The 24,895-nt window shown below is 41.7% G+C and overlaps 1 protein-coding gene across 1 annotated transcript in view; it reads right to left on the bottom strand.

Moving 5' to 3' along the window:
* LOC306970237 (roundabout homolog 2-like) overlaps window positions 1-24,895 on the bottom strand; it is a 113,443-nt gene that overhangs the window by 41,551 nt on the left and 46,997 nt on the right. The window contains exons 3-6 of the mRNA XM_079566116.1: window positions 9,672-9,829; window positions 9,396-9,516; window positions 9,169-9,307; window positions 6,650-6,786 (exon numbers count right to left, since the gene is read on the bottom strand). Of these exons, the coding sequence (XP_079422242.1) occupies window positions 6,650-6,786; window positions 9,169-9,307; window positions 9,396-9,516; window positions 9,672-9,829 (555 nt within the window). The remainder of the gene's footprint in view (window positions 1-6,649; window positions 6,787-9,168; window positions 9,308-9,395; window positions 9,517-9,671; window positions 9,830-24,895) is intronic.

The following is a 24,895-nucleotide window of genomic DNA, read 5'->3' as shown; positions in this document are numbered from 1 at the left end:
TTCGGACCTGACTGGGGCATATCCAACGGTAACACCCTGTTACCAGTGCTTCCGCGAGGAGGTCAGGAGGGTTCGATCGCGATAATGCGTGTGCAGCATTAGCTTGATGAATGTGTTTGTGGAATGCAGCGGTCCATGCATGTGTGATCAGGAAGCATAGAACAAAACAGCAGCACATGCATAATGGGCCTCCACTACTTACCAACAGGGCGAGCTGGTGACACAACAACAATGTGGTGGAATAACAGAGGCACAGAAGACAGGAGCAGAACAGAGGGACAGAGGAAAGAAACCAGAAAAAATGAATGAGATGGAGCTGAGTTTCCATCAATGGCCATTTTAACGGAGGAGGGGATGAAGCTCCAAGCAGATGATGATGTGGGCAACCTGAAGAGGCTGAGAGAAATTCCCACTGAAAAGAATTGATTTGCGACACTTCATAGTATGTTAAGAGGAGGCTGACTCTTAGTGTGGGGCTGTGTGCAATAAACACAGTCCATCTGGTGGAATACCACTCAATAATCATTTTTTTTTGGAATCTAGTTCAGTCAGTCATGGTGCTAACAGTACTATGCCAGTATGACCGGTATTCTTAAAGGTCAGGAGTGCCTATTTCAATACAAACAACCATGGTTTTATGCATAGACTTATCGAAGCATGATTAGATGCGCTTGGTAAACCAGTACCCTTGAATACTGTTGAAGGACAGGGAAAGGCAGTTCACAGAGCTTAGGAAATTGCACTGAAACACCTTTTTAAATTTGTATTCTGGTGTACTTACTAACAAACCAACTAAGAAAAGCTTTCACCAGCATCACCAGTGAGTTCCCAAAATAGATGAGTGGAATACTGGGAAATGTGTGGGGCGCCTAAATTATCATACCGCTCACTAATCCATGATGGGATTAAGGAGAAATAAATCTGGGTACAGTCTAGAATATCTGACAACACGTCACTCTCTGTTTCCCTAAAAAGCGAGTGAATCACCAACTCTGATATGAATTGATAGAAACAGTTGGGGGTGGGGGGGTGAGGGATGGGGAGGCCTCGGAGCCTTGTGTCCTGTCCCCGAGAAGGCTGTGGACCGGGATAAGGCCCCGGTGGAAGTGTGCGCAGGGATATGTAGGTTAGTGTGATACGATCTCCCAGTCACCGAGGCAGACGTTGTTTTGACAGGGACGTACCTGGAGTGTCCTCTGTAGTGGACACTGAGCCGGAGCATCTGCCGGCCGAGTGTGAAAGGTAATGACACTGAGCACGCACACACACACACACACACGCGCAAGCAGGAGGCATGGTGTGGCTCAAGACAGAGAGCGATCACTTTACCCTGCAAGTCCCAGTCTAGGCTGTACAAGGGAATTCAACTCAAGAGTAAAAGCAATTGAGTTTATCGCATTGTGGGCGGATAATGATCAAAAGTCTCCGGGCGTTAGATAAAGTCTGCTCCAAATACTAAAAGCAATTCTAGCCTGAGGGAAGAGGTTTTTCTTTAGGTGAAGCAAGCTCATCTGGCAAGGCTAATCCACAGACTTACAATTTGAAGAGAGTCTAGAGACAGTAACCTAAAAAAAAAAAAAAAAAAATCACTTTATAAATGCGTTTGTTTCTTTGGTGGGCTGTTATGGGCTGCGCGTTGTATTATATTACAGAAACTTGGCAGCAAATTAGCTATTCGTTTGTCGCGCAACCGAAAAGCCCCTATTCCCCACCTTGTTTTCTCTTCCTGTCACCTGTCTCTCGCAATCAGTCAATCTCAGGCTGCTATCGTTGCCTCTCAACCGCTCACTTCCAAGCCCATTCAGATAAATGCTGTCTCCCTTACCTGCTTGTTTCATCTAAGTGCTGCACCTGCAACCCTCCCCTGTCCTATTACCACTGTGGCAGTAGAATCGTAGCCATCTTCTCACCCTCTCCTTTTTGTTTCCCCGAGCAAATGTTTTGTCATCGTCTTGTCATTTCTTTGCTGATGTCTGTTCCCATCAGGGTCGAGGTCAAAGTTTATCAATTCAATCAAACAGGCCATAAGTAGAATAGGAGTCACACTGGCATTGATACTGCTATATGCCTTAGAAACAGACTGCCCTGAGATGGAAACGAAACAGATAGTTAGGTGACACAGTGTATATGTTATTGTTAGTACGTTTATGCTTCTCACTGCATCCACTTTTGAATCAAATTAGCACACAGGTGGTTTTTTTTCGAAACATTGCATCATGAGCCAGAAGTGGGTTACTCTCTATATTAGAATCACCAAAATCCCAGATCCCAGATGCTTTTGTGTTCAGCCTCAAGACAACACACAAGTAAACTCGGAAAATTAGAATACGGTATTGTGAAAAACTTTATTTCTGTAATTCAACTTAAAATGTGAAACTAATATATGATATAGACTCATGACATGTAAAGTTACATATGTCAAGCCTTTGTTTGTTTTAATTTAGATGATTATGGCTTACAGTCTTTTTCTGAGATGTTTGATGTGGGGTTTTTTACAAGCTGTGAGCCATAATTATCAAAATTATAACAAATACAGTCTTTATTTATCTCACTTTGCATGATGATTTTGACCACAAAGTCAAAATCTTATAAAATTAGAATATTGTGAAAAGGGACTATTGTAGCTCAAAGTGTCACCCTTCCATCAGCTAATTCATCCAAAACACCTGCAAAAGGTCCCTGAGATTTTAAATGGTCTCTCAGTGGTTCAGTAGTTCACCATCATGGGGAAGACTGCTGACCTGACAGTTGTGCACACTGTAAATTCCAACTAAGGTCGCAACATGAAATAAAGTGTTATAATTACTAGGAGACCTGAAATTTTCAGCATTTACCCTCTATTCCATGTACGAGGTACATTTTCAAGAGAAAATTGTGATTAATTGCTTTTCCGTTTTACAGCAACCTGTTTCTGCTCCAAAAACAGGGTTTTACAAGTACTGACTAACTTTACATGATGCCAGTAATGATTATTTGTGGTCCTGTTGTGCTCACGCTCAATCTAAAGTATCCATTATCAGATTCTGTCCCACTTAATAGGATTTGCCAGTTTTGAATAATATTGGCTGAACATTGGCTTGACTTGCTTTTCTCTTTATCCAGTACATGGTTTTAGTAACTCTCACTAACCTCCCCAGTGTCCTCTACTGCCTCTCTATAACGGGAACTTGACTGTCTAGTAATCGCAACTGACAAAACTAAGCTGTAACCTATGCTGCCCGTGATTGGTTCAGGTCATATGTCACATGTACAGAATGAGCCAATCAGGTTGCTCTGAACTGTTTTGAATTCAAAAGAGAAGTGTTGAACTGCCTCAGTGTATCATCAGCAGAAACAGCAGAAAACAGCACCTTTCCTGTTTTATTTCTCATTAATCCACATAAGGTGAGTGTGTCTTTGCATATATTTGTGTTTGCTCTGAGAGTTTGATGTATTGATACTATTTTCAATGATTTTTTTTATATTTGAAAAATGCAACAACGCTCTTGCTCTACCTTATAACACATTTATTATTTAATTTGGTGACCGTACAGTGGTCTGTCTAATACTAGTGATACAAATTTAAGTAGTAAAGCTCCAGACCTGTCATTTAAAGACAGAAAATAGATACTTAAGGGTAATTTACTGAGTGTTCTCGTGCAAAAGTGCAGCAGCAGCAGCACAGTCATTTGTGCATTTTTTACTCATGGACCATCTACATATTAGCTTTGGCCATATTACTGTAATACTCATTATTTCAAATGTTAAATCAGGTGCAGCCTGTCCACAACATCTAATACTGCTGGTTATGATTAAAGTTTTTCTTTTATTCCCAGACAGTGACAGCTGTGAAGATTTAGAGACTGACTCTGCATCAAGGCCGGAGGTAAGACTGCACTGATCAGTGTTTTAAACAGCATGTACTTTAGTAAAATAATCTTTGAAATGGTTTGTGTGTGTCCCATGTCAGACTGAGAAGTCCAGCTGTGGAAAGACCTAATGAGACGGAGCTGAACACGCTGAGGTGAGACACTCAAATGACTTTAGTATTAGTACACAAGTGTTTAGACTTCAAATATAATATAAATATATAAATATCAATCCAGATTTTTTATATGATAGTTTATCCTTATTGTCATAAAACTCTGAGGAAGTCCATAGTCTTTTTTACCTGTTGTTACTGAGCTTACTGATTGTAATTCTTTGTTTTACAGAAATCTGAACTGCTGTGAAAACTCTTAGACAATCTCAGCATCCAGCCAGTAGGTAAGACGGCACTCATCGTTATATTTTGATAAAGTGGCCATAAGTTGGATGTGAAATAACATTTATGAATGCTTTTGTGTGTGTCCAGTGTCAGACTGAAGAGCAGCTGTTGAAGGATCTGCTGAGGCTGGAGCTGAACACACTAAGGTGAGACAGAGTCAGAGCTGAGATGTTTGGATGAGACAAAGCTACATTTTACCTGTAGGTTTTGGTCTTGCCATAGGGACTTGTATCTAAAGTATTTTTGTTCTTTTTATGTCTTACAGAAATCTGACCAGGCTGATGAAGACTTGACGGTGATTTACAAAGATGCCCTTCCTCCTGCTGCATGTACAGAGTCTGTGGAACCTTCTGAGACACTTCAGCTCCTCGTCTTCATCGGCTCAGTACAGACTAATCCACCTGTTTGGACTGATGTGAACTATAACTGCAGAAATAGAGATGTTCTATCATTAACTGCACCTAAAAATGTGTTTTACACTGTGTTAATGTTAAATAAATTGACTTTATAACTACACTTTGTTTTGCTTTATTACAACATTTATAACTTGTACTAAATTTGTAAAACTTCATTAATAGGTTAGGTTAGGTTAGGTTAATTTATTTGTACCCGTGGGTAAATTCGTTTTGCAATTCTGAGAACTAGTCGACACATTAAAACACATTTTACAAAGATAATGGGAAAAACCAATAAACCATAAAGGGAACAGGAATATTCCATTAACCAGTACTAAGCATAATAGTACAGGTTAAAGTCATATTTAAGTAACAAAAGTAATTAGTACTCGGAATTCCCAGTTTCCAGTACTAACATGTCTAGTAATCAGAACTTGTATCATTAGTAATGAACACTGTGAAAGCCGTCTTAATCATACTAGCGTTACTAGTAATCATGGCTTAACATTGGAAGTAATAGTTATGCATCGGGTTTACAACTTATTCCAATTAAGTGCAATGAGTTGGAATTTACAGTGCAGAAAACCATCACTGACACCCTCCATAAGGAGGGAAAGCCTCATAAGGTAATAGCAAAAGAAGTTGGATGTTCTCAAAGTGCTGCATCAAAGCACATTAATAGAGAAGAAGGGAAAAGTGTAGAAGATAAAGGTGCACAAACCACAGGGATGACCGCAGTCTGGAGAGGACTGTCAGGAAAAGGCCATTCAAAAGTGTGGGACCTTCACAAGGAGTGGACTGAGGCTGGAGTCAGTGCATCAAGAGCCACCACACACAGACGGATCCTGGACATCAGCTTCACATGTCATATTCCTCTGGTTGAAGCATCCTGGTCTTCCATAACACCTCAGCGGTGCCACAGGCTTATAGCATCTATGCCACGCAACCGCATTAAGGCAGTACTTCAAGTGAAAGGGGCCCAAACCAAGTACTAAGCACATAATGCATGATTATAGTTTTCAGAGGGCCCACGTGAATTTTTTTTTTTTTTTACAAGCTGTAAGCCAAAATCATCAAACAAAGGCTTGACATGTGTCACTTTCCATTCCATGTATCTATATTATATATTAGTTTCACATTTGAAGTTGAATTACAGAAATAAATGAACTACTATATTCTAATTTTCTGAATTTCACCTGGAAATCTGTAGTCCTCACTTCACTGGTCTACTGATGTTGATGTTTTGCCACAAGTTAGTTAATACACCATGGTGAAAAGTTAAAGGGACTATAAGGAGTTTAAAAATGTTAAAATTAAGTATTTTCCTCCCCCTACATGTTCCAGCCATGTCCTAATGTGTAGAATGAGCTCAGACCTGTTCACCACAACTGCCTCTAAAATCCTGTACGGTCACTCAAAAACGTGTCACTTCGGCCCGAATTGCCGTCATGCACGAGCTTAATATAGAAGGTGCAGTTACACATATGGCCTGAGGTGGCAGTAGTGAGTATAAAATGGCGAACTTGCTTCCAGCCCCTTTAAGCATTTGAAACTTGATGTATGTTAAATGGCTGATACTGCTCCAATGTAATGTACTGAACAGGTAAATGCTGGTTAGAATGAATGCCTCTATATCACGTGTTGTCCAAGTCTCTCCTTATGCAGCTGCAGCATATTGAATGGTTTTCCCCTTTTTCCAGTTGTGCCATGAATCAGCTTCCTCCTGCTCTTTGTGTAAATATAAAATAAGTGAGCAGGCCGGAGAATAAGCCCCCCAAGGAGAGGTCATAACTCAGACGTAGTTGTTCATATCTGTAGCCTGGCTGGAGATCTGGGGCAATCAAGTGCATCGGGCCCGCTATATGAAAGGAAAGCTGAGGCCGTTCGGCAGGGGGGCAATAGTCGTAAAGCACGCAATAAAAGACTGATTGTTCTGCGGCTCGCTACAACATAAAAAAGAAAGGAAAAAAAAAAAAAATCACATTATGGGCATCGCAGAGTTACCCACCTCGGATGGTCAGGTAGGCAGAGGCTTCGGCTTTCCCCACGCGGTTTTCAGCCTGACACGTGAACGTCCCCTGATCGCTCACCGACGCCTTCTTTATTCTCAACACGAAATCCTCCTTCTCGTACTTGATGTCGTACCTGGTGACAGACACGAATCAAGCAAGGACATCAAGGTAGCAGTTAAAAGTTGCAGCATGAGTAAACAAGAAATGTCCGCTTCAAAGTGGTGTAAATTTGTCTAATGTTTTTCGATGGAAGCTTTAATAAAGGTTGTGTCATTTTTTGATAGAATAAAGACAGACTTTCTGGAGCAATTAAGGTTCCCCGCTGCACACTCTCCGCTACAGAGGCAGAGAAAAGGGAGCAATTATGGCGAGACGAAGGCATGGCAAAATGAAAGGTGCTTTCAACTGGAACTCTGGCTCCTCCACATTTTCAATATTTATAAAGGCTGCCACCCACTGTTGTGTGGGCTGTGAATGAATGTGTGGGTAATGGGTTAAAGACAGGCCGTAAGTTTACATGAAGAGTGAAGTCGGCCTATGCTTGATTAACCTTTCACATGTAAATTGCTGTAAAGCCTTGCATGATGGACATAATTTGACTGGCAACCGTGTTTCTTCCAACATGGCCCACTACTGCACTTTGCACACTATGAGCTCCCGCAGTCAACCATTCTCTTTCATGCTCTAATAACAAACTGGATATTAAAAACCCTAATATCAAATACAGTATATGATATTAACCAACAAAAGTAATGCATAACAATGGACTACCAACTCGCAGCACAATGATTCCAGCCTTGTGCCTTTTATACAGTGAAGAGAGTATGAGGGAGTGGCGTCGCCGTCTCACAAACTTAACTTGATGAATGAGCCGAGTGGTAAGACATGACTAATTCATAAAGATATTCCATGCTCACTGGTAGAGCATAGCATAGCACTGTGCTTTGCGAGTGAGAGGAGAGGCTAGCACGGTTGAGATAAGCGCCTCATTGGGGGCTACACAATGAATAGCTCCGGTGCAAGAAGTCAGGCTTTCCCCCCTCTCTAGGGTCTCTTCGGCTTGAGGGATCCTTGCGAAATTGTCTAGCCAGCCATACTGAATCACAGCCAAGTCGGGGCAGACTTGAATGGCATGGAGGGTGAGAAAAAGTCACGTTGAAGAAAGACGTTGCAAGAATGTGTGGGCAGAATATCGATGGGAGGTTGTTTGGTCTGTCCAGATTCGAGTGAGGACTCCATTCACACCTCGCACATCCTCTGACCCACATATGGGCCCGTCCCAGGAGGGTAACAGCTTTAGGGGTGAGGGGAGAATGAAAGGAAGATGTGGAAAGTAATGGCAATGGAGGCTAAGGAAACGTCAAACATGTTGCTCCAAAAGCCAAGGGCAGACAGGTGTGCGTGCGGCCAATGTAACTGTCCATCTTAAAACATGACACATGGATTTCTAAATGGGTTGTAACAGCTGCTTGGAAAAGTGCAGCATAAGTAAACGGGTGTTAAAAGGTCTCTAAACAGTCTTTGGACGCGCTGGTGGACTTGTGGTTGGATTGATAGCCTTGATCAATTTGATTTGCTTGATGAATTCGCTTGACACGCTTCCAATGTTTGAGCACAATATATAATTAGTTTTCCACAAGAGCTGCCAAATTTTACAGCGATTAAAAGTGGGGCAGTGGTGCTCGGAAAGCCTTGCGCAGAGGGTAATAGCTCTCACAGTGATTCTTGTGCGGGCAATTTAGGTGAAACGTTTTGGCGATGCTTTATATTATTTTTTGCAAACAGCATAATTGGAAATTTCAATTAAGCTGCAATTGTCATTAAAGTTTCTTTAGCATAGCTGTTATGTGTCCGTATTACTTAGTTTACTGTTCTTTCCGAGTCATAAATCTGAAGAGGAAGCAGAATTCCATAAGGCCACTTGCACAATGAACTCTTGGATTGTCTTTATGCAGCAATTAAAAGTGTCCATAAATCTGTCCATAGAGCTAATGCACCTTACTAATGCCTTTTTTTTTCTTGACAATTTGCTAATGCTTTGAAAAATGAAGTATACTGTTATGCTGGCAGGGCAATTAACTTGTAACCATGATCCCGACACTCGGGAGTGACCAAATTACTGGCACCCTGCCTTTGCGTATTAATAACCTTAAACATAACTGGGCAGGCTACTCCACCTTACTGCATCCCCAAAGGAGGAAACTTAATTAAGCTCTATTCAGTGGTTGTTTGCCTAAATTGTCTACTGATGCCCTGCTGCGGTGCGTCGCCAACTGGACCTTTGAAAATCAAGTTTACTTCAAAGTGTTGAAAAAGAGGAACTTAAGGCTTTCAAGTGACATTAGAAAGGCAGCCTAAACAGGAAAAATGAGATTTATTGAGGCTAATAAGGATCCCAGCATTCGAAACATAGCAGTTTGAGAGTCTGGGCTAGGCTAATTAGCACTATAATCGATTCCCTCGACACGCATATATTACGCGTTCTTGCCGTAGCTGTACTGAACGCTTGGCTCACCTGCCACGGGGAATGTCTACATCGTCTTTCTTCCAGCGCAATGTAGGAGGCGGATCTCCGTGGACCTGACATCTGAACTCCACGCTCTCATCCACCAACACCACCTGGTTCACGGGGCGCTGCGCAAACAATGGTCTCTCTGGATGAAGATACAAAAGTAAGATTTGCATAAATTAATAGACACAATAGATTACAGTGTGATGGAGTGTGTGTGTGTCTTTTCTTACCGAACACAGAGATCTCAGCCTTTTCGCTTTCTCTTTCACCGACCATGTTTGCAGCAACACAGACGTAAATGCCAGCGTCTGACTTCTTGGTGTTAGTGATGGTCAGTTTTCCGCTTCGGACCTGGGAGGGGTGAGAAGGATCAGAATGGAATTGAAGGAGGATATGTTGCTCACATCTTGATTTTAATTCTATGATGGTAGGCCCCGCTGTAATCTAACACATACTACAGTAAACTAAAGACAAAAGGCTGCGGTGTAAATGCAGTTCTTACTCACCGTGATCCTGTCATCTTTGAGGTCCAGCCTGGCTTTGTCTTTCCTCCAGAAGGTGGTGGGTTCAGGGTGCCCTCTTGGCGGCTGACAATCTAGACTCACTGATTCCCCGACCGCCACCACCACATCCTGCGGGTTCTGTCTGAAGTCATCTCTCAGCACTGCAAGACACAGATAACGGAGTTCCACTTACAACTTCCACTGTAAAACGCTCTCAATCATTTTATTGGTTTAAAGTTTCCTGTTGGTCCGGGCTCTTCTATTATGTGACTGAGTGGTCTCCATCCCGACGACCTTTACCACCGTTTTATAATGTAACGGGGCCATCCAGATATAATTCTATCAGAGGACTGCCGCACAGGGCTCCCGGCAATCTCTCTGTCTTTAATAAAACACACATATCCCTCAGGGCACTATATTGGCGGTACAGGCTCGGATTGCAATGGTTATATCTAAGAGGCAGTAGAAACTGGGAGAGTAAAGCCAAATACATAACTAAAAAAGAGATATGCAGGGATAGAATACGGCAGCAAATTAAACACCACTCGTGTGGCATTTGTATACAGTACACCCATAAAAAAGAGAGGAAGGAGCCCACCTCATAAAATGTTTGGCTTTCTAAATACCACCAGGTCAAGTGCTATACTACAGTATATAACACTTTTCTACCTTCAAAAGTGCTTTGTACGGAGCCACTCACCCATCCATTCACACTCTCGTTCATACACCAGTGTACACAGACACTGGAGGCAACATGAGTGAAGTTTTTTTTTCCCAAGGACACAACAACAGTGTGCACCTGCAGGATTCCAACTGCCAACTCTCCAGTCACAAAACGACCCGCTCTACTTTCTGCGTCACATTAGGTGCAAAACCTTCTTGCCCCAGGCCCCAGCAAGCCTGTCGACGGCCCTGACTGTAGACTTTCCCCTTGTTACTGAGGTGTGCATATCTTTTACCCCGGTGACTCATTCTTTGGCTGAAGATGATGGCTGTCTCTTCACACTGTATTTTACACATAACCATTTCCTCTTCTGATGCACCATAAAACCACAGTGTGTGTCATCTGCTTGACTTTGAAAGTGTGGTATGACAAGGCTGGCTATTTGCCCAGTCTTTTGATGAACCGCTGTCATGGATGTGTCACACAACATGCAATCAGTCCAGCAGTACCCGGGTATGAATAAGTGCCACGCAGACAATATCTGTGCCATTTAAGTCGTTCCCTCAACCAGTTAGAGCACCGTAGGTCAGGAGTTATCTGGCCAAAAAGCAACATGTCAACAGCTAATTAGTCATGACACTAAAGGTTAAGCTACTCCAGAAAGGACCACATACAGTATATGAGACTTTTCTGCTAGCATATCTGCTTCATGTTTATAGCAATGCAAATGTGCAAGACCCTGTATGTCACAGTAAAACAGACTATGGACATCGAATGTTTTGGATTGACATCACAACAACCTCAACAGTTGTTGTGTCAAACTGTTTTTGGTAAAGAAGGAGCAAAGTTGAAGTTAAGCTCTTGATTTATTCTAACCTATAGTACAAACGTGGCACTTTCATAGACATATGGGTGAAGAGGTCGGCGGTGCTTGCAATAGCTCTGCTCTATCTGGAGAGGAGCCAAATGAGGTGGTTAGGGCATTTGTTTTGGATGCCTCCAGGAAGCCTAGGCGGTGTTCCTGGCATGTCCTGTCGAGAGGCAGCCCAGGGAAAGACCAAGGACAAGCAGGAGGAACTATGTGTCTCAATTAGCCTGGGAAAGCCTTGTGCAAGTGTGGAGACTGAGAGGAAGGTCTGAGTACCTCTGCTGCGAACGGAAGTACCCCACGATCCGAGACAAACCCGCAACCTGCATGCTGTCGGGCAGGGGTCCCCAACTAAACCAGCTCGAGGTCCGGAAACTTGCCATCTTATATCAATGTTGCTCAAATTGTTTCGATATTTTTTCATTCAGCCTTAGAAATTAAGTATATTGAGAGGATGAAAAGCCTTTGGAGGTCCGGATCTGGACCCAGGTCTGCCAGGTGGGGAACCCTGCTGTAGTGCTCTCATCCTGTACTAAAGTGAATCATGAAATCAAGTATTTTGAGCCTACATGTAGACTAGTGCAACGGCAGTGCTTACATTTGATGGACTTTTATATGATACTCACTTGGATAAACAGTAAAGCACATAATTTCAAGTTTGTGGGTGGGCCTTGAGCCTCAATAGACTTATTTCATTCAGCTTTATTGAAACAGAACTAAATCGACAGAAAAAGACACAGAGAATGGGCAAATCAAAATGCACTGTGTGGCGCTGCGTGGATGATGCTGGGAACAGGTGCAAGGTCCCATTAGAAAAACAGGTCTGATTCAGTTCCACAATATCTCATCAGCCGCCGCAAATGTCACTGTAATGTTCACAGAGGAGAGTGACTCATTCAAAAAAAAAAAAAAAAAATACGCCCGCGGTCCACTCTACTTTGAGAGCCATTCGTGATGGGCTGAAAAGGGTTATCAAATAGAAGGAAGGTGGCAGCTTGGAAATGTGCGACAGCTAGTTCTTCTTTCTATTTCAATGTCCTTCGTTAAGATTCTATTCATGAAAAGTTCCCGGCTACGCTTGAAAAAACACGTAAATTCATCTCCAGTAAAAAATGTGTGTTCAAAGGAGAAAAACATCAAGAATTGTCAAGAAAAACTCCCACTCGGAAAAACAGTACTTAAGTATTCTGAGATACGTGCATGCGCTTGCTGCCGCTAAGCTAAAAGGGTACACTCATTCTGTCACAACTGTTCCACCAAATATAAATTCAAAAAGCGTCGGGCTGCTTTTAAAACACTAAAGGAGCGACGATATAGCAGGCACCACTGGAATTACAGATAAAAATAGAGCCAGAATATCGGCTTCAAATGAGATGGCCTTGTTCAGAAGATACTTCGCGACATGTTGGTTTATAATGACGGCCTTTTTGATAATTAAAGTCTAATGTGACACCTGTGAAGATAGTCAAAATGCCAGAAATGGATAGAAATATCACATTGTTTCAAATGGGCAGCCCATTCTTCAATGCTTTTGAGACGGCTGTTATTTGTAAAGCTGTAATTTAGTGGTGAGAGGTTTGCCCAAAAACTCAAATGTCTGTAGTTCAACCGAAGTTCTGACCATTGTGCCCTTGGTAATTACATCTCACATGTCTTCCTAAAGTACAGTATATACTAATACACTGTGTGTGATTGTGGTGGTCATAGAGGCGGTTGCTACAGATTGACAGCCATGCTTATCTCTGTTAACTGCAGAAATACAACTAGTAGAACGAGTAGAAAATGAATAATGCAATTTTTCATAAGACAAGTTTCTCACATTCTCAACTTGGGAAGCAAATGAATCCTAATACAAATTTCCAGCATAGTTTATTCATTATGGTGTCACATGTTACAGCAGCTTAACATAATAGGCAATTACTGTGTATTAGTGTCTTAATCAATGCCGCATTAGCCCGTGCTTAACATAGAGTGTTTATTAAACAAACTTTACATTCTGACCTGCTTTGCTGCATTCGTCAACATTGAATTATGGTGTATGATGAAACACAAGCACATTTAGTGAAACTGCCAGAGAGTGCGATGGAAGTCCTTAGTTTACAGTTTACTTTTCATGCTCATTACTGCCACAAGCTGTTCTGCTGATCTATACTAATATATATTCAGACCCAGGGGATACCTCCAGTGAAGAGGCGAGCAGGGAAGGAGCCAGCGGCCCTTTAGCCCAGCTGTCAATCACGAGTATGGAGTATGTGAAACCACGCTGGCAGAGACACGGCGAGCTGGCTGTCGCAAGGTACGATATACACTTGCTGACCTGTTTCACAAAGGAACTCCCCACTCATCCAGTCGCGCATTCAAAAGCCCTCCGCGCCGCTAATCACTGTCTCAGGAGGGGATAAAAAAACGAGACGCCAAAAACAGGAAGTAGGTGTCAAGTGCTCAGCCAATTATAGACGAGTTTCTGAAAGGTAGAGAAAAGACGATACGGATCATTAAGCTCTGCCGGCGGCTTCAAAGCCCAGCCGCAGTATGGAATATTGAATTGAGGGAGAGGAAGGAGCAGATATAGGGAAATGTTTCCTCATCTGTGTGCAACACTGCAACTTGGTGTAGAAGCGGACTTCATTAGAACGTGAAGCCATGCAGAACACAGAAAACAGGTGGCACGGTGTATTGTGTTTTCAGGAAATAATTAGCATTCTAAAAATCTGTCCCGTGCTTGAATCTACAATCAGAAAGAAGGAAAAAAAAGATTATCGTTGGGGTGTGTATGGATGTCGATGACATTCAGATACAATGTTATATGTGTCATCATCATTATCATCTACTAAGCTATTATTGTAGCCATAACTGTCCTGGAGTAGACTGACGGAAGAGAGGCAACCAGCGACCACCACTAATCACTCACTCAAACAATACATTCATTCTGGCCTATTGTACATGTTTTTAGTGGTAGGGGAAACCGGAGTACCCAGAAGAAACCTACGCAGAGAGGGGAGGAGAACAAACTTTAACACAGTGAGGCACGAGCGCACCAGGTGTGATTGCTCATGCAGGAACTCCCTGTGCCTTGCTACTGTATTGTATATTAATTGTACGCCCCCTAATGCGACAGCAGTATACTCTCTACTGTTCCACACAGCCACAGTGAACCGTGACACCTGTCTAGACCACTATTTGCAGCAGAACAAATAGCATTTACGCTGGGTACCCCTCTCGCTCTCAGATCAGTGGGACACCCGGGCGGTTTTCTGTAGGTGCTGCTCATAAATCCATGTGCGCTGTGGGATGGGGGCTGTGCTATTGTGATCTATCAGTCTCCAGTGAGCGACCCCCCCTAGAGGCACCATCCCGTGAGTAGTGTGTTGTTCCCGGGTAATTATTTCACACGGCACCCACACACTAATGTTGTCTGATTGAGTAGCGCTCAATTATTCAAACGCCCCATTCAGGAGCCTAGGTCTTTCAGCACTTTCATTTATCAAATCAGAAGGAGAATGATTGGTAAATGGGCTTCATTTCATAGCACAATGGGAGGTAAAAATGTGTGACACCGCGAAAGTGTCTGAATACAAATAACTGTACAGAGGGTGATTAATAACAGAAGGGGGTCGGTAATGTTTAGAGATTCAATTGATTTTTGCAGATTTATGAAAATTGCTACAAAACTAGATATACAATTACACAATTAGAAGTTTAAATTTGGCTATATTCAATGAAAACAGCTGTGGTTATTATAGTATGTTATTATAGTAACTAATAAGTGTAATCATTGTTTTTTTTGTAACCTTCTTATGGTCTGACAGTGTTTTAGGAAAGGCATTTCACCCACATTACTCCTGTATGTTCCAGTGAAGAGGGAGCTGAGTTGGGGGTTCAAAGCTCTCAATTTACCGATCGATCTATTCCCACCCTCATCTATGAGATCTGGGTAATGACCGAAAGGATAAGATCGCGGATACAAGTGGCCGAAATGAGTTTCCTTCGCAGGGTGCCTGGACGTGCCCTTAGAGATAGGGTAAGGAGCTCAGTTATCCGGGAGGAGCTCGGAGTACAGTTGCTGCTCCTTTACGCCAAAGGAGCCAGCTGAGGTCGCCTCCCTTGGGAGGTGTTCCTGGTATGTCCTTTTGGAACAAGGCCTCGTGGAAGACTCAGAACACGCTAGAGGGACTATGGACCAGATCTTGTGGTGGTGCACAAGAGGAGGTGATGGGAACACCGCTGACATTCATTTCCTCGTTTACATTGCGCTGCCTTGCGCTCTTTTGTAGCATTCGGGTCGCACTGGCTAAACTAAAAACTTTATTATCCCCATCATGAGCTAAGCTGTGGCGCGGATTGGCCCGCGCTTGGAGTGAACGTGAAAAACAAAACAAATGCACATGTTCACCCCCCACTCCCCCACAAGCCTTCTCCCGGCCGCGGAGTTGATCTGGTTGGAGGAAAATGTGTGTCTCCACCCACTTAAATGTGCTATGTCTGGAGTGGCAAGATCACAAAGTGCCCTCCTACTGAGCGCAAAATGTCACACTATCGTCTGCGTTTTGAGACCCAAGATCAGGCCCTATGTCTCTGAGCTGGCCTGGTGTCGCCTCAGGGTCCCTCCAGAACAGCTGGAGGAGGTGTTCGTAGATAGGGAAGTCTGGGCACTGCTGTTTCCGTGACCCGGCCCCGGATAAAGCGGAAGAAAATGGATGGATGGATACTCCTGTATGTATCAAATTGTCTAATAGCGTGTATTAAGATGTATGTACTGTATTTATTAAACATAGTTCAAAATAACAATATAGGTGTCTCTGCTGCGTTCCAACAACTGAAGTGGTTGTTTTTTCCAATTTGAAAGTTACAAGTTCCAACCTCTGAGCACACCAGCTAAATCAGCTCATGTAAACAACATTGCTAATGCCCTGACTAAAGAAGTTGCTAATGTGATACAAATGTTTCATCAAGCTAGATATAATTAAAATCATGCAAAATCACAGAATCGAATCCGGCAAAACCAACAATGGTTCACTGATGTAGTGGTTACGTTAAACTTTTATCATCCGGATGCACACTAGTCTGCAGTGACTGTCATTGTTGTAGTCATAATTCAACTCATATCTAAAGTTGGGCCGTTCTGATCCCCCTCTAGGTTTGCAAGTAGCAATTATAAACATGACTTCAAACGGTTAACATAAAGTTGTGTCAATTAATAGTCAGTAAATTCCAGGCATAAACAAACTGTATATTTAACCATCCATCCAAACACTTCATTCTCTTTTATTATGCGTTACTCACAGCTGAAGTTACCTTAATGCACCTCACTGCTGCAAAACATCCATTTCCACAAAGCAGTGGCATTCTCTGTGAAGGCTGTACCGAGGTCCAGCAACAGGTCAAAAAAATCCACTTGAGTTCAGGGCAGCTTTGGTTCCAAACTAATACCGGAATATTAGCTGAAGCTGAATTTCATGGGAGGAGATAGACAGAAAGCCATATTGGTGTTGCATTAAAACAGCTCTGGACCCGAGTTCAAGGCTAATAAAACTGCCAATGCTAAGTGTCACACAAGTGAATTAAATCAGACAGGTTGGATGGCGTGTTTCCATGGCAACAGGGAATCAAGAGCCGCGTTGTACCGTGTTATGTATTGTGGGAAAACAGATATACAACGCTATGCCCCGCTGTTTATTTTTCCTTGGATGGCACTATCATTTTTCATACAAGAGGCTCTACATTTGGCCAGACAGAATATGTAAGCAGGTAATAAGCATGCGAACAAACAGGGTCTGTGAATGCAACACAAAATAAGGTCTTTATGTGCAACAGTAGAGTGTGACCAAACAAGACCTCTCTATGCACAAGAGGAAGTAACATTGTGGCAGGGTTGGGTTTAGGAATGAATGTGAGATGATAGGGCATGTAAAGATGGACGGGGGGTCACAGTGGAATATCTGAACATTCTGCAGACTTTGACGCAGTTCACTCTATGTGCCATGAGCTATGTGTATTACCTGATTCAGCACTCTTTTCCCCCCCTCTCTTTTCTAGCTTTTCATAGGTGGAGCTGGAGACTTTGTTATAGCAAACCTTTATAGGGCACCCATTGAAATACTTTGATATAACTAAAATTAAGAGTGTTATAGGCAAGAGTTTTTGTAATGTAATTGTGCTTTACGTGCAGTGGGAGGGGTCAGTCACCTTACCAATATTGTTTGCCTAAAGATTTTTATTAAAAATAACCTTTGGCGACATAAATAGATAGTTCTTTATTGGCTCTTTTGTCAAGAAAATACTGTAAGTATGAATGAAAGGTACAAATATGGACAAAACTAATTCACTTTAGGTTTATGTGAACAGGGTGTATGATCAAGGTGATCGTGGTGCCTGCCTTTTTCATGTTGTAATTTCACTAATTTCACTACATCCACCAAAACCAACACATATGTCAGCACAATTATTCACCAATAAAATGTGTGAGTTTCATCAACTTACCATGGTTAGTTTTCTAACCATGGTAGTTAGTTATGTAAATAAATGTACCATAAATTTAGCCAGACCTGGGTCTTTTTCAGACTTCAGAGAACACAGGAAGTTGACGGGTCTCTGCTGATTGGTCAAATGCCACAGTAGTGGGATCTGTGATGTAGGGTGATCTCTCCTGATTGGCTGAGTGAGGACTACATGCTTCTTTGCCTTACTGATGTGCAGCAGGGAGGCGATATGTAAAGTGTGCAGAAATTACCCCAAAACATTATTAAATTATTACTTTATTTTCATGGTGTCATGGGTAGCACATTGAATATTTAAGACTTTGCAAAAAAAAACAATCTAGGTTTCCTTCCTTTGTTAGGGCTGGACGATATGGCAAAAAACGTTTAGTTTTTTTACTCAAATTGAGCGATCTCGACTCCATTATATTTGTTCATAATAAATACAAATACATGTAGCTGATTGATGAACTTAGACAGACCTTTTGTTCAAACCTCACTTCAATGAGACTTGGAAACTCACTGTTTGGCAACAGGCAGTTGTACTGGTCTGGTTTTAATACCTTGCAGCACAACTCAGAGCCACAAAAACAACACTGTCCATTGTCAAATTTTGATTGCAGAAACATTTTCATAATTTATGGACGCCCAAATATGAATATTGAGGCAGGGGCGCATCTCTCTGACCAAAATCTCCATTGAAGACCTTCCATTGCTCTGTAGTTGTAACCCAACCTGAATCCACCACAACAGAAAGCTATGCTAACCGTGTTACATTGCAATTAGCAAAAAGTGTGTCCAATCAATTTGCCCTATTAATTTCACACTAATCCCATCAGCGCCTTGTATTATTTGATTCAGAGCAACAGTTATTTGCTTAATCATTCTAAATCATCAATAAACAAGGTGTGACAGGTTGAAGCTGACGGCTGCCTACATTACAACATCATTACACCTCTTTTACAGTACACCACTACTGACAGAACTCTTACATACAGAGATGTTCAACGTGGGGTAAGGATTATCCCCAGATCTCTGCACAGAATAGTAAGACGCATCCAAACCCCAGAAGAAATCCGTTTGGATGAGAAGCAACGCAGCAGAAGCAGCAAGAAAGAGAATTTTATATGAAGACCAAGGGAAACACCTTGTGAGTTGCATGGAACCTGTGGAGGCGGTTGGAGATTCACAAAGGCAACACATAGTTCAGAGCCCGTACGCATACTTGGAAGGCATGCATTTTTCATATGGAGATGGGAAAAATAATATGAATAAGATTGTTGCTGAGAAAAGACAATTATAAAAACCCAGCAAGAGCAGTCTGGCTTTAACAACACCACAGTCGGGGTTTAAACAAAGCAAGGTTTTAAAGAAGAAGGATGGCAATGTTCAGTATCCTGGCTATTTACTTAAGTCGTGATTCTTAGATATTAGGTTTGTGACATTGTCCCTGCTGCTACGTTGGGTATTTTTCACAGTTTTATTCCTAACCTTTCTTGCACTTTTGTGGTACAAGGCCAGCAATGATGCAATCGGATACTTCTGTCATAAATCAACGGTAAATCAAATGATGAAAAGAAAGGTCAGGATTGGAACAAATAACTGTCAAGCTGAACGAGAACTCTTTTATATCTTGATGATCTTGAAAAAAAAAAGAATAGGGAAAAGATGTTCTATATTTAGTGTGTTCCTTGACATCGCACAATAGAAGACAGTCAAGAATAAAGTTTTATTTGTAATGCCAAATCGATTAGACGAAGAGAGTCTTGCTTCAGGAAGGGCTTCTGACCTCAATACTTTACTCACTACGTACTGTACTATGAAGTGAGAAGCCCAAAGGAAGTATGCAAGTTATGTACTGTATGCAACTGTGCAAGTTTAATTGTATGCCCATTGCTAATGAATGCTAACAGTACAATAATGTGCTCAAAAATTCAAAGTTATACAGAATTGACATTACCACGGCTGTTTTATTCAGCCTCTGAGACATGCCCCCCCTGTTGTTTTGGCACTACAACACACAGTCATACATACTTTAACATATGAGTCACCATTTTGACCCCAAGCCTCTTCATTACTTTGCTGCAGCATTTGCACAAACATCACAATGGTTGTTTTAAAATGTCACAATTAAGCGTTCCTTGCACCTGGTCAAACGTACAGTCCAAAGGTCTCAGCGTTTGCTTTTCTGGTTACTATATGCTACTATAAGTACGACTGGAAAACTTGCACTGACAGTATGCTGAAGATTCTTTTTGAGCGCCATCGCCTTTAGGGGTGTGTCACTTTTCCCAAGGATGTCCCACATCTGTCACAAGCAGAAAACACAGCCTGATGCAAACATGTAGTCACGCACACACACACACACACACACACATACATACACAAACAGATCAACAACAACAACAAAAAGCAGCAGCAACAACAAAAAAAAGGCGTCTCACTCGCCACTTTTCAGATGAGTGCAACGCATTTCTGTTTCTAGATGGACGGAAACGTAAGGGAGATGTGAGTGACAAAAAAAAAGCGTTGGTCGACCTTTCTGCAGAAAAATAAACAATTTACACGAACATGTTGCTGGCCTAAAAAAGTCATCAGCAATCAGTCAAGAGCATGATCAGCAGGGAAATGAAGAGCGCTCACACAATGTCCCCGGAGGCCACGGGCCGAGGGTGGATTTATATTACCTATAATAAATTAGCAGTCAAAAAACGCAGCAAATCAAGACCTGCTTTCACGAAGAGGAGGAGGGGGTTTCGATAGTCCAGAGCTAAACAAGATATGAGCACGAAACGCACCGAAAAGTCGACGAACACGAGACTTTTGGAGCATTTCTGATGTTTATTAAGGACAACATGTGTCTAGGAGGCCTGTTTTGAGATCACAAAGTTCACGCAATCAGCAGCATCCAAAAAAACTGCGCTCACAGGAAATGCTAGCATGGCTTAGCGCTGTGTTTTGGCATCATTAACGTCAGGTCTAATTAGCTTCAATAAGAGCGCTGCAAATAGATGGAGAGGAAATGTGAACGCGCCTGTGGGTACAACCATTTTAGCAGAGGTTTACATACTAGTTAAACGCGCAAATAGTGGTTTTGGAAAATGTTTGTCTTCCCCAATGGGAAACAAGACAGGATATAGCTAAATTAATCTTGTATTTCTGCCACTCAATTATTGTAGTTGTTATATGTACAGTTTCATGCATTTCACATTCTCTTGAGCCTTGTCTAGACTTTTAACATCGGCCCATTCTGCATGACACTGTAAGCAAATAAAGGTGAAGGATTTATAGTACTTATTTTAAGTATTTATTGGTATATTGCGCATCAATCACACAGTTAAATTTTACTATTACTACTGCTATTCTCTGGCACATGTGACTCTCAAACCCTCATTGGATTCTCATTGTTATTGTTCATTTTATTTATAAACTTCCACTTTTGACCTGTTCACAAAGCCACATAGCTGCTTCTCCCGCGGCCTTTGTCTCAGAAGTCGCTCCTCGTTTTCGAAGGGTTAAGAATAAACTGCGCCCTGTTGTCATGTTTAATTAAGCTCCATTCTCCGGGCATGTCATGTAAACTGGAGGAGTGGATGGTATAGAGAGCCGCCTCCCTCCCTCTTGTTACTAAAACTGCGTTCCCTCAGACCACACTGCCACATTTATAATTAATTACCCCTGTCTCCTGCATTTCTCCGCTACAATACGTCCTGCTATCTCTCATACCGACCTATGTAAATGCGCTTCAGCGCCGTCCCCCTGGACCAACTCTTATACCTGGGAAGGCATTGTGTGACTTGGGCAAATGTTTGTCCATAAGCATCATTTCTTCATGATTATTATTCATTTTAGAACTATGGCAACCCAAACAAAATCACGTCCCACTTAATCTCAAGGTTTTTGGCAACTTGCAAAAATGAAACCTATTTTAACGCAGCAACACTTTGAGACTGTTGTGCATGCTTTCATGACAATCCGGCACTTTACTGTGGGGTGAGCCAACGGGCACTTTCTGCAGCTCGACTTCTAACTGGAGCGCGTCGCCGTGAGAGCATCACACCAGTTTGCCGAGTTGATTTTAAAATTATTTTATTTACCTTTAATGTTTAAAAGGCCTCGCCACCTCCTACCTCTCTGATTTGATTCAGCCCCATGCTCCCTCTTGCGCCCCCAGGTCAGCAGATCAGCTTCAGCTTATGGTCCCCAAGACCCAGCGGAAACTTTATGTGGACCGTGCCTTTTCCATTGCGGCCTCACGCCTTTGGAATCAGTTATCAAGATTAGGCAGGCTTAGTCTCTGCCTGTTTAAAAGACACCACTTAAAACACATCTTTTTTCACTTGCCTTTGAAAATTAGAGAATTTATGTACTTTTTTTTTTTGTATATACATTTTTTTGCCAATACATGTGTGTTATCATGTAGAGCACTTTGGCCAAGCTTTAAAGTTTTTAAAGTGCTTTATAAATAATGTTGGTATGGTATGGTAATTTATAGCTTATATTTTAGCTTTGAGGGAAAGAATCAGAGTACATCATAACTCAAACTTGCCCCGTTCCGGCCGCGGAGTCGATCTGGTTGGAGGAATAAACATTTTTCCACCCAACGTACTTCCCACTACTCAGCACAAAAAGTTACACTGTAGTTTTGAAACACAAGATCGGGCCCTTAGGGTTAGGGCTTAAGGTTAAGGTTAGAGTTAGGATCCTATGTTTTGTTACATTATGTACCAAACTACAAATACATATTATTCCATCATGTATGTAGCACATTACATTGTACTAAATTTGGCAGGTACAAAGTGTAGTGTTCAATAAAAAGTGACCAAAAATTGTTCATATACGCATAAAGAGGTAGTAGAAGCTGTCAACTAACTGTTGAAGTTTTGGGCATTTTGACAATTTAGAGCAGACTGAGAGCCTAACATACAAATGAAGAAGACAAAGACATCTCGCGAGGCATTGACTTCAACCTAACCTACAATATAAAATAGTAAAAATGTACAATATATACGTTATTGGTATCATACTAACACACATTATCCACATGTGCCTGTGTTTCAGATTCAAACTACATTACTACTGAGAAAAAGCCCACAAAACAAAACTAAGTATTCATAAGCACTCTAGCTTACATTGGGATATCTACAATATTTAAAGCCACACAGTTTGAACACTTTCTCTCAAGCTTCAAAAAGGATATTCTTAGATGAAGTCCATTTCTATATTTAAGGACGCTTTATAACAGAATTCACTCTGGTACAACTTGGCATCTATAACATTTAAAAACACCAGCCTTCTGACTCTCATCTTGTGCCTTCATATCTCCTCGCTGCTCTCTCCGTGAGTGGAGAGCCAGGAGATATAAATGGAAAGAAGCCAAACAGAGAAAATGGCTAAATCATATTATTTTTTCCACTCACAGCACGCGGATATCACAGCCCTCACAGCAATATTGCCGAGATGTACAACATGAGCTGGAGAATGAGTCAGGGATCAGAATGGAGCCTTTTATCCGCCTTGTTTCACTAAAGCAGTGGTCACCCGGGGAGAGCGCTTTCTTACATGCACTGGCTGAATCAAAATGCACGACAGCAAAGCACTCTGTGGCTGCAAAACACTCTAATCTGCGTTTTTGCTACATTTTCAATTACTTTAACGGCAAGTCTTTGCTTTCTGATGATGTGTGAATTCTTTGCACAATAGGCCTATGGCATTGTATATGTAATTTGCAAAGTCAGTATAAAATGTGGGCAGAGAAACAGGAATTACAGTCCTTCTTGACTAAAGTTGAAACTCTTGGTGCAAAATTTGAAGCAAACATATCAAGCGTAATAATGGTGTTGTACAATTGCTATGATTGTGCAAAGAGGCAATACACATTCTACCATGATTTGAAGGGCACTTTAAACATATTTTCTTTTTACCAGCACACTTGCCTCCAGCATCAAAGTCTGACAGCAAATGTAAATTATAATGTGATATAACTCCATGCAGCAATTTCATGTTTTGTTTTCTGAATGGTTGAGTAATGGACTATTTTCTCAGCACCTTCATTCGGAGGTAGCTGGTTAGTTCTGCTTCATCTGATTTCTCAAAATGAATATTCCTTTAACAGTATCCCAAAAACTCCACGATATTGTGATTTAAATGCACTGAATGTTTTAAAGGTCCTTATTATGCTTCATTCACGACAACTTCTTTGTACGCCTTTGCCTTGATATTTTTGTAAGATGTTAAAATCAAAGTAAAGGGCACATTTCCTTTTTCTGTACACCGGTGAGCAGGGCAGCAGACAAAACACAAAACTTATTTTTAAAAATAAACAATCGGCACCGGCAAGTATGCTATTCAATGTGGAAAAGAGTGCGGGTTTGACTATGGACAGGATGAGAAGTTTGTTAAAGGAACAGGCCACAGCTTTTCCAAACTGAGATATGTTCTTGTACCTGAGCTTAGACGAGTTGATACGTACCCCTCTGGTCATTGTGTGTGCGCTCAGTCACGAAAAACGACCAAAGATGTTGTTAACATTTGGCCTCTCCCAATGTATTCCTATAGCTCCAAACGGGGGTGAAGTTGGAACACACACGAAGAAGAAAAAAACATATATAAGTCGCTCCGGATCATAAATCGCACCAGCCTTGATAACTACCAGGGCATAGAGGCGTAACTGCACCGTTGACAAACCTCTCCCGGCAGCACGTTGTCCAAGCACCCATTGCGAATTTGTTCCTCGAGCTGTAACCATCTAGCCTTTAGCTCGTGATTAGCTTTTATCGTTTTCTTCATTGCACAAGACTAACCTCCGCTTTTCACCAGTCCACTGCAAACTCAATTATCATTTTTTTAATGTTTAGTGGTAGTGAAAATTACACCGGACCACACCGGAGTTGCATCCCCAGCCAAACTATAAAAAAAATAGTTTTCATGAGGACATAACATTTATATTGGTTAAAAGCTCAAAAAAAGTTTATTTTTGAATAAGTATTTGTGAATAAAGCATTCACCTTTCTCAAAAGTTTACTGCTTGTTAGTGCGGAAAACTTTAAACGCTTCAGGAACAAAAAAACATTCATCTGAAAGGCTGCAGTTTGGTTTTGCTCCTTAATATATTTTTTGGCTTTTTGAAATAAAGCCAATCTTCCAACAAATTTGCAATAGTCTAAATCTTACAGTTTCCTTTAAATATCTCAAAGATATACCAGGAATGTGACTTAAA

This window comes from Gobius niger, assembly GCF_951799975.1.
Source record: "Gobius niger genome assembly, chromosome: 11".
NCBI classification, from domain to species: Eukaryota; Metazoa; Chordata; class Actinopteri; order Gobiiformes; family Gobiidae; genus Gobius; species Gobius niger.
This window is presented reverse-complemented; position numbering and strand designations above follow the sequence as displayed.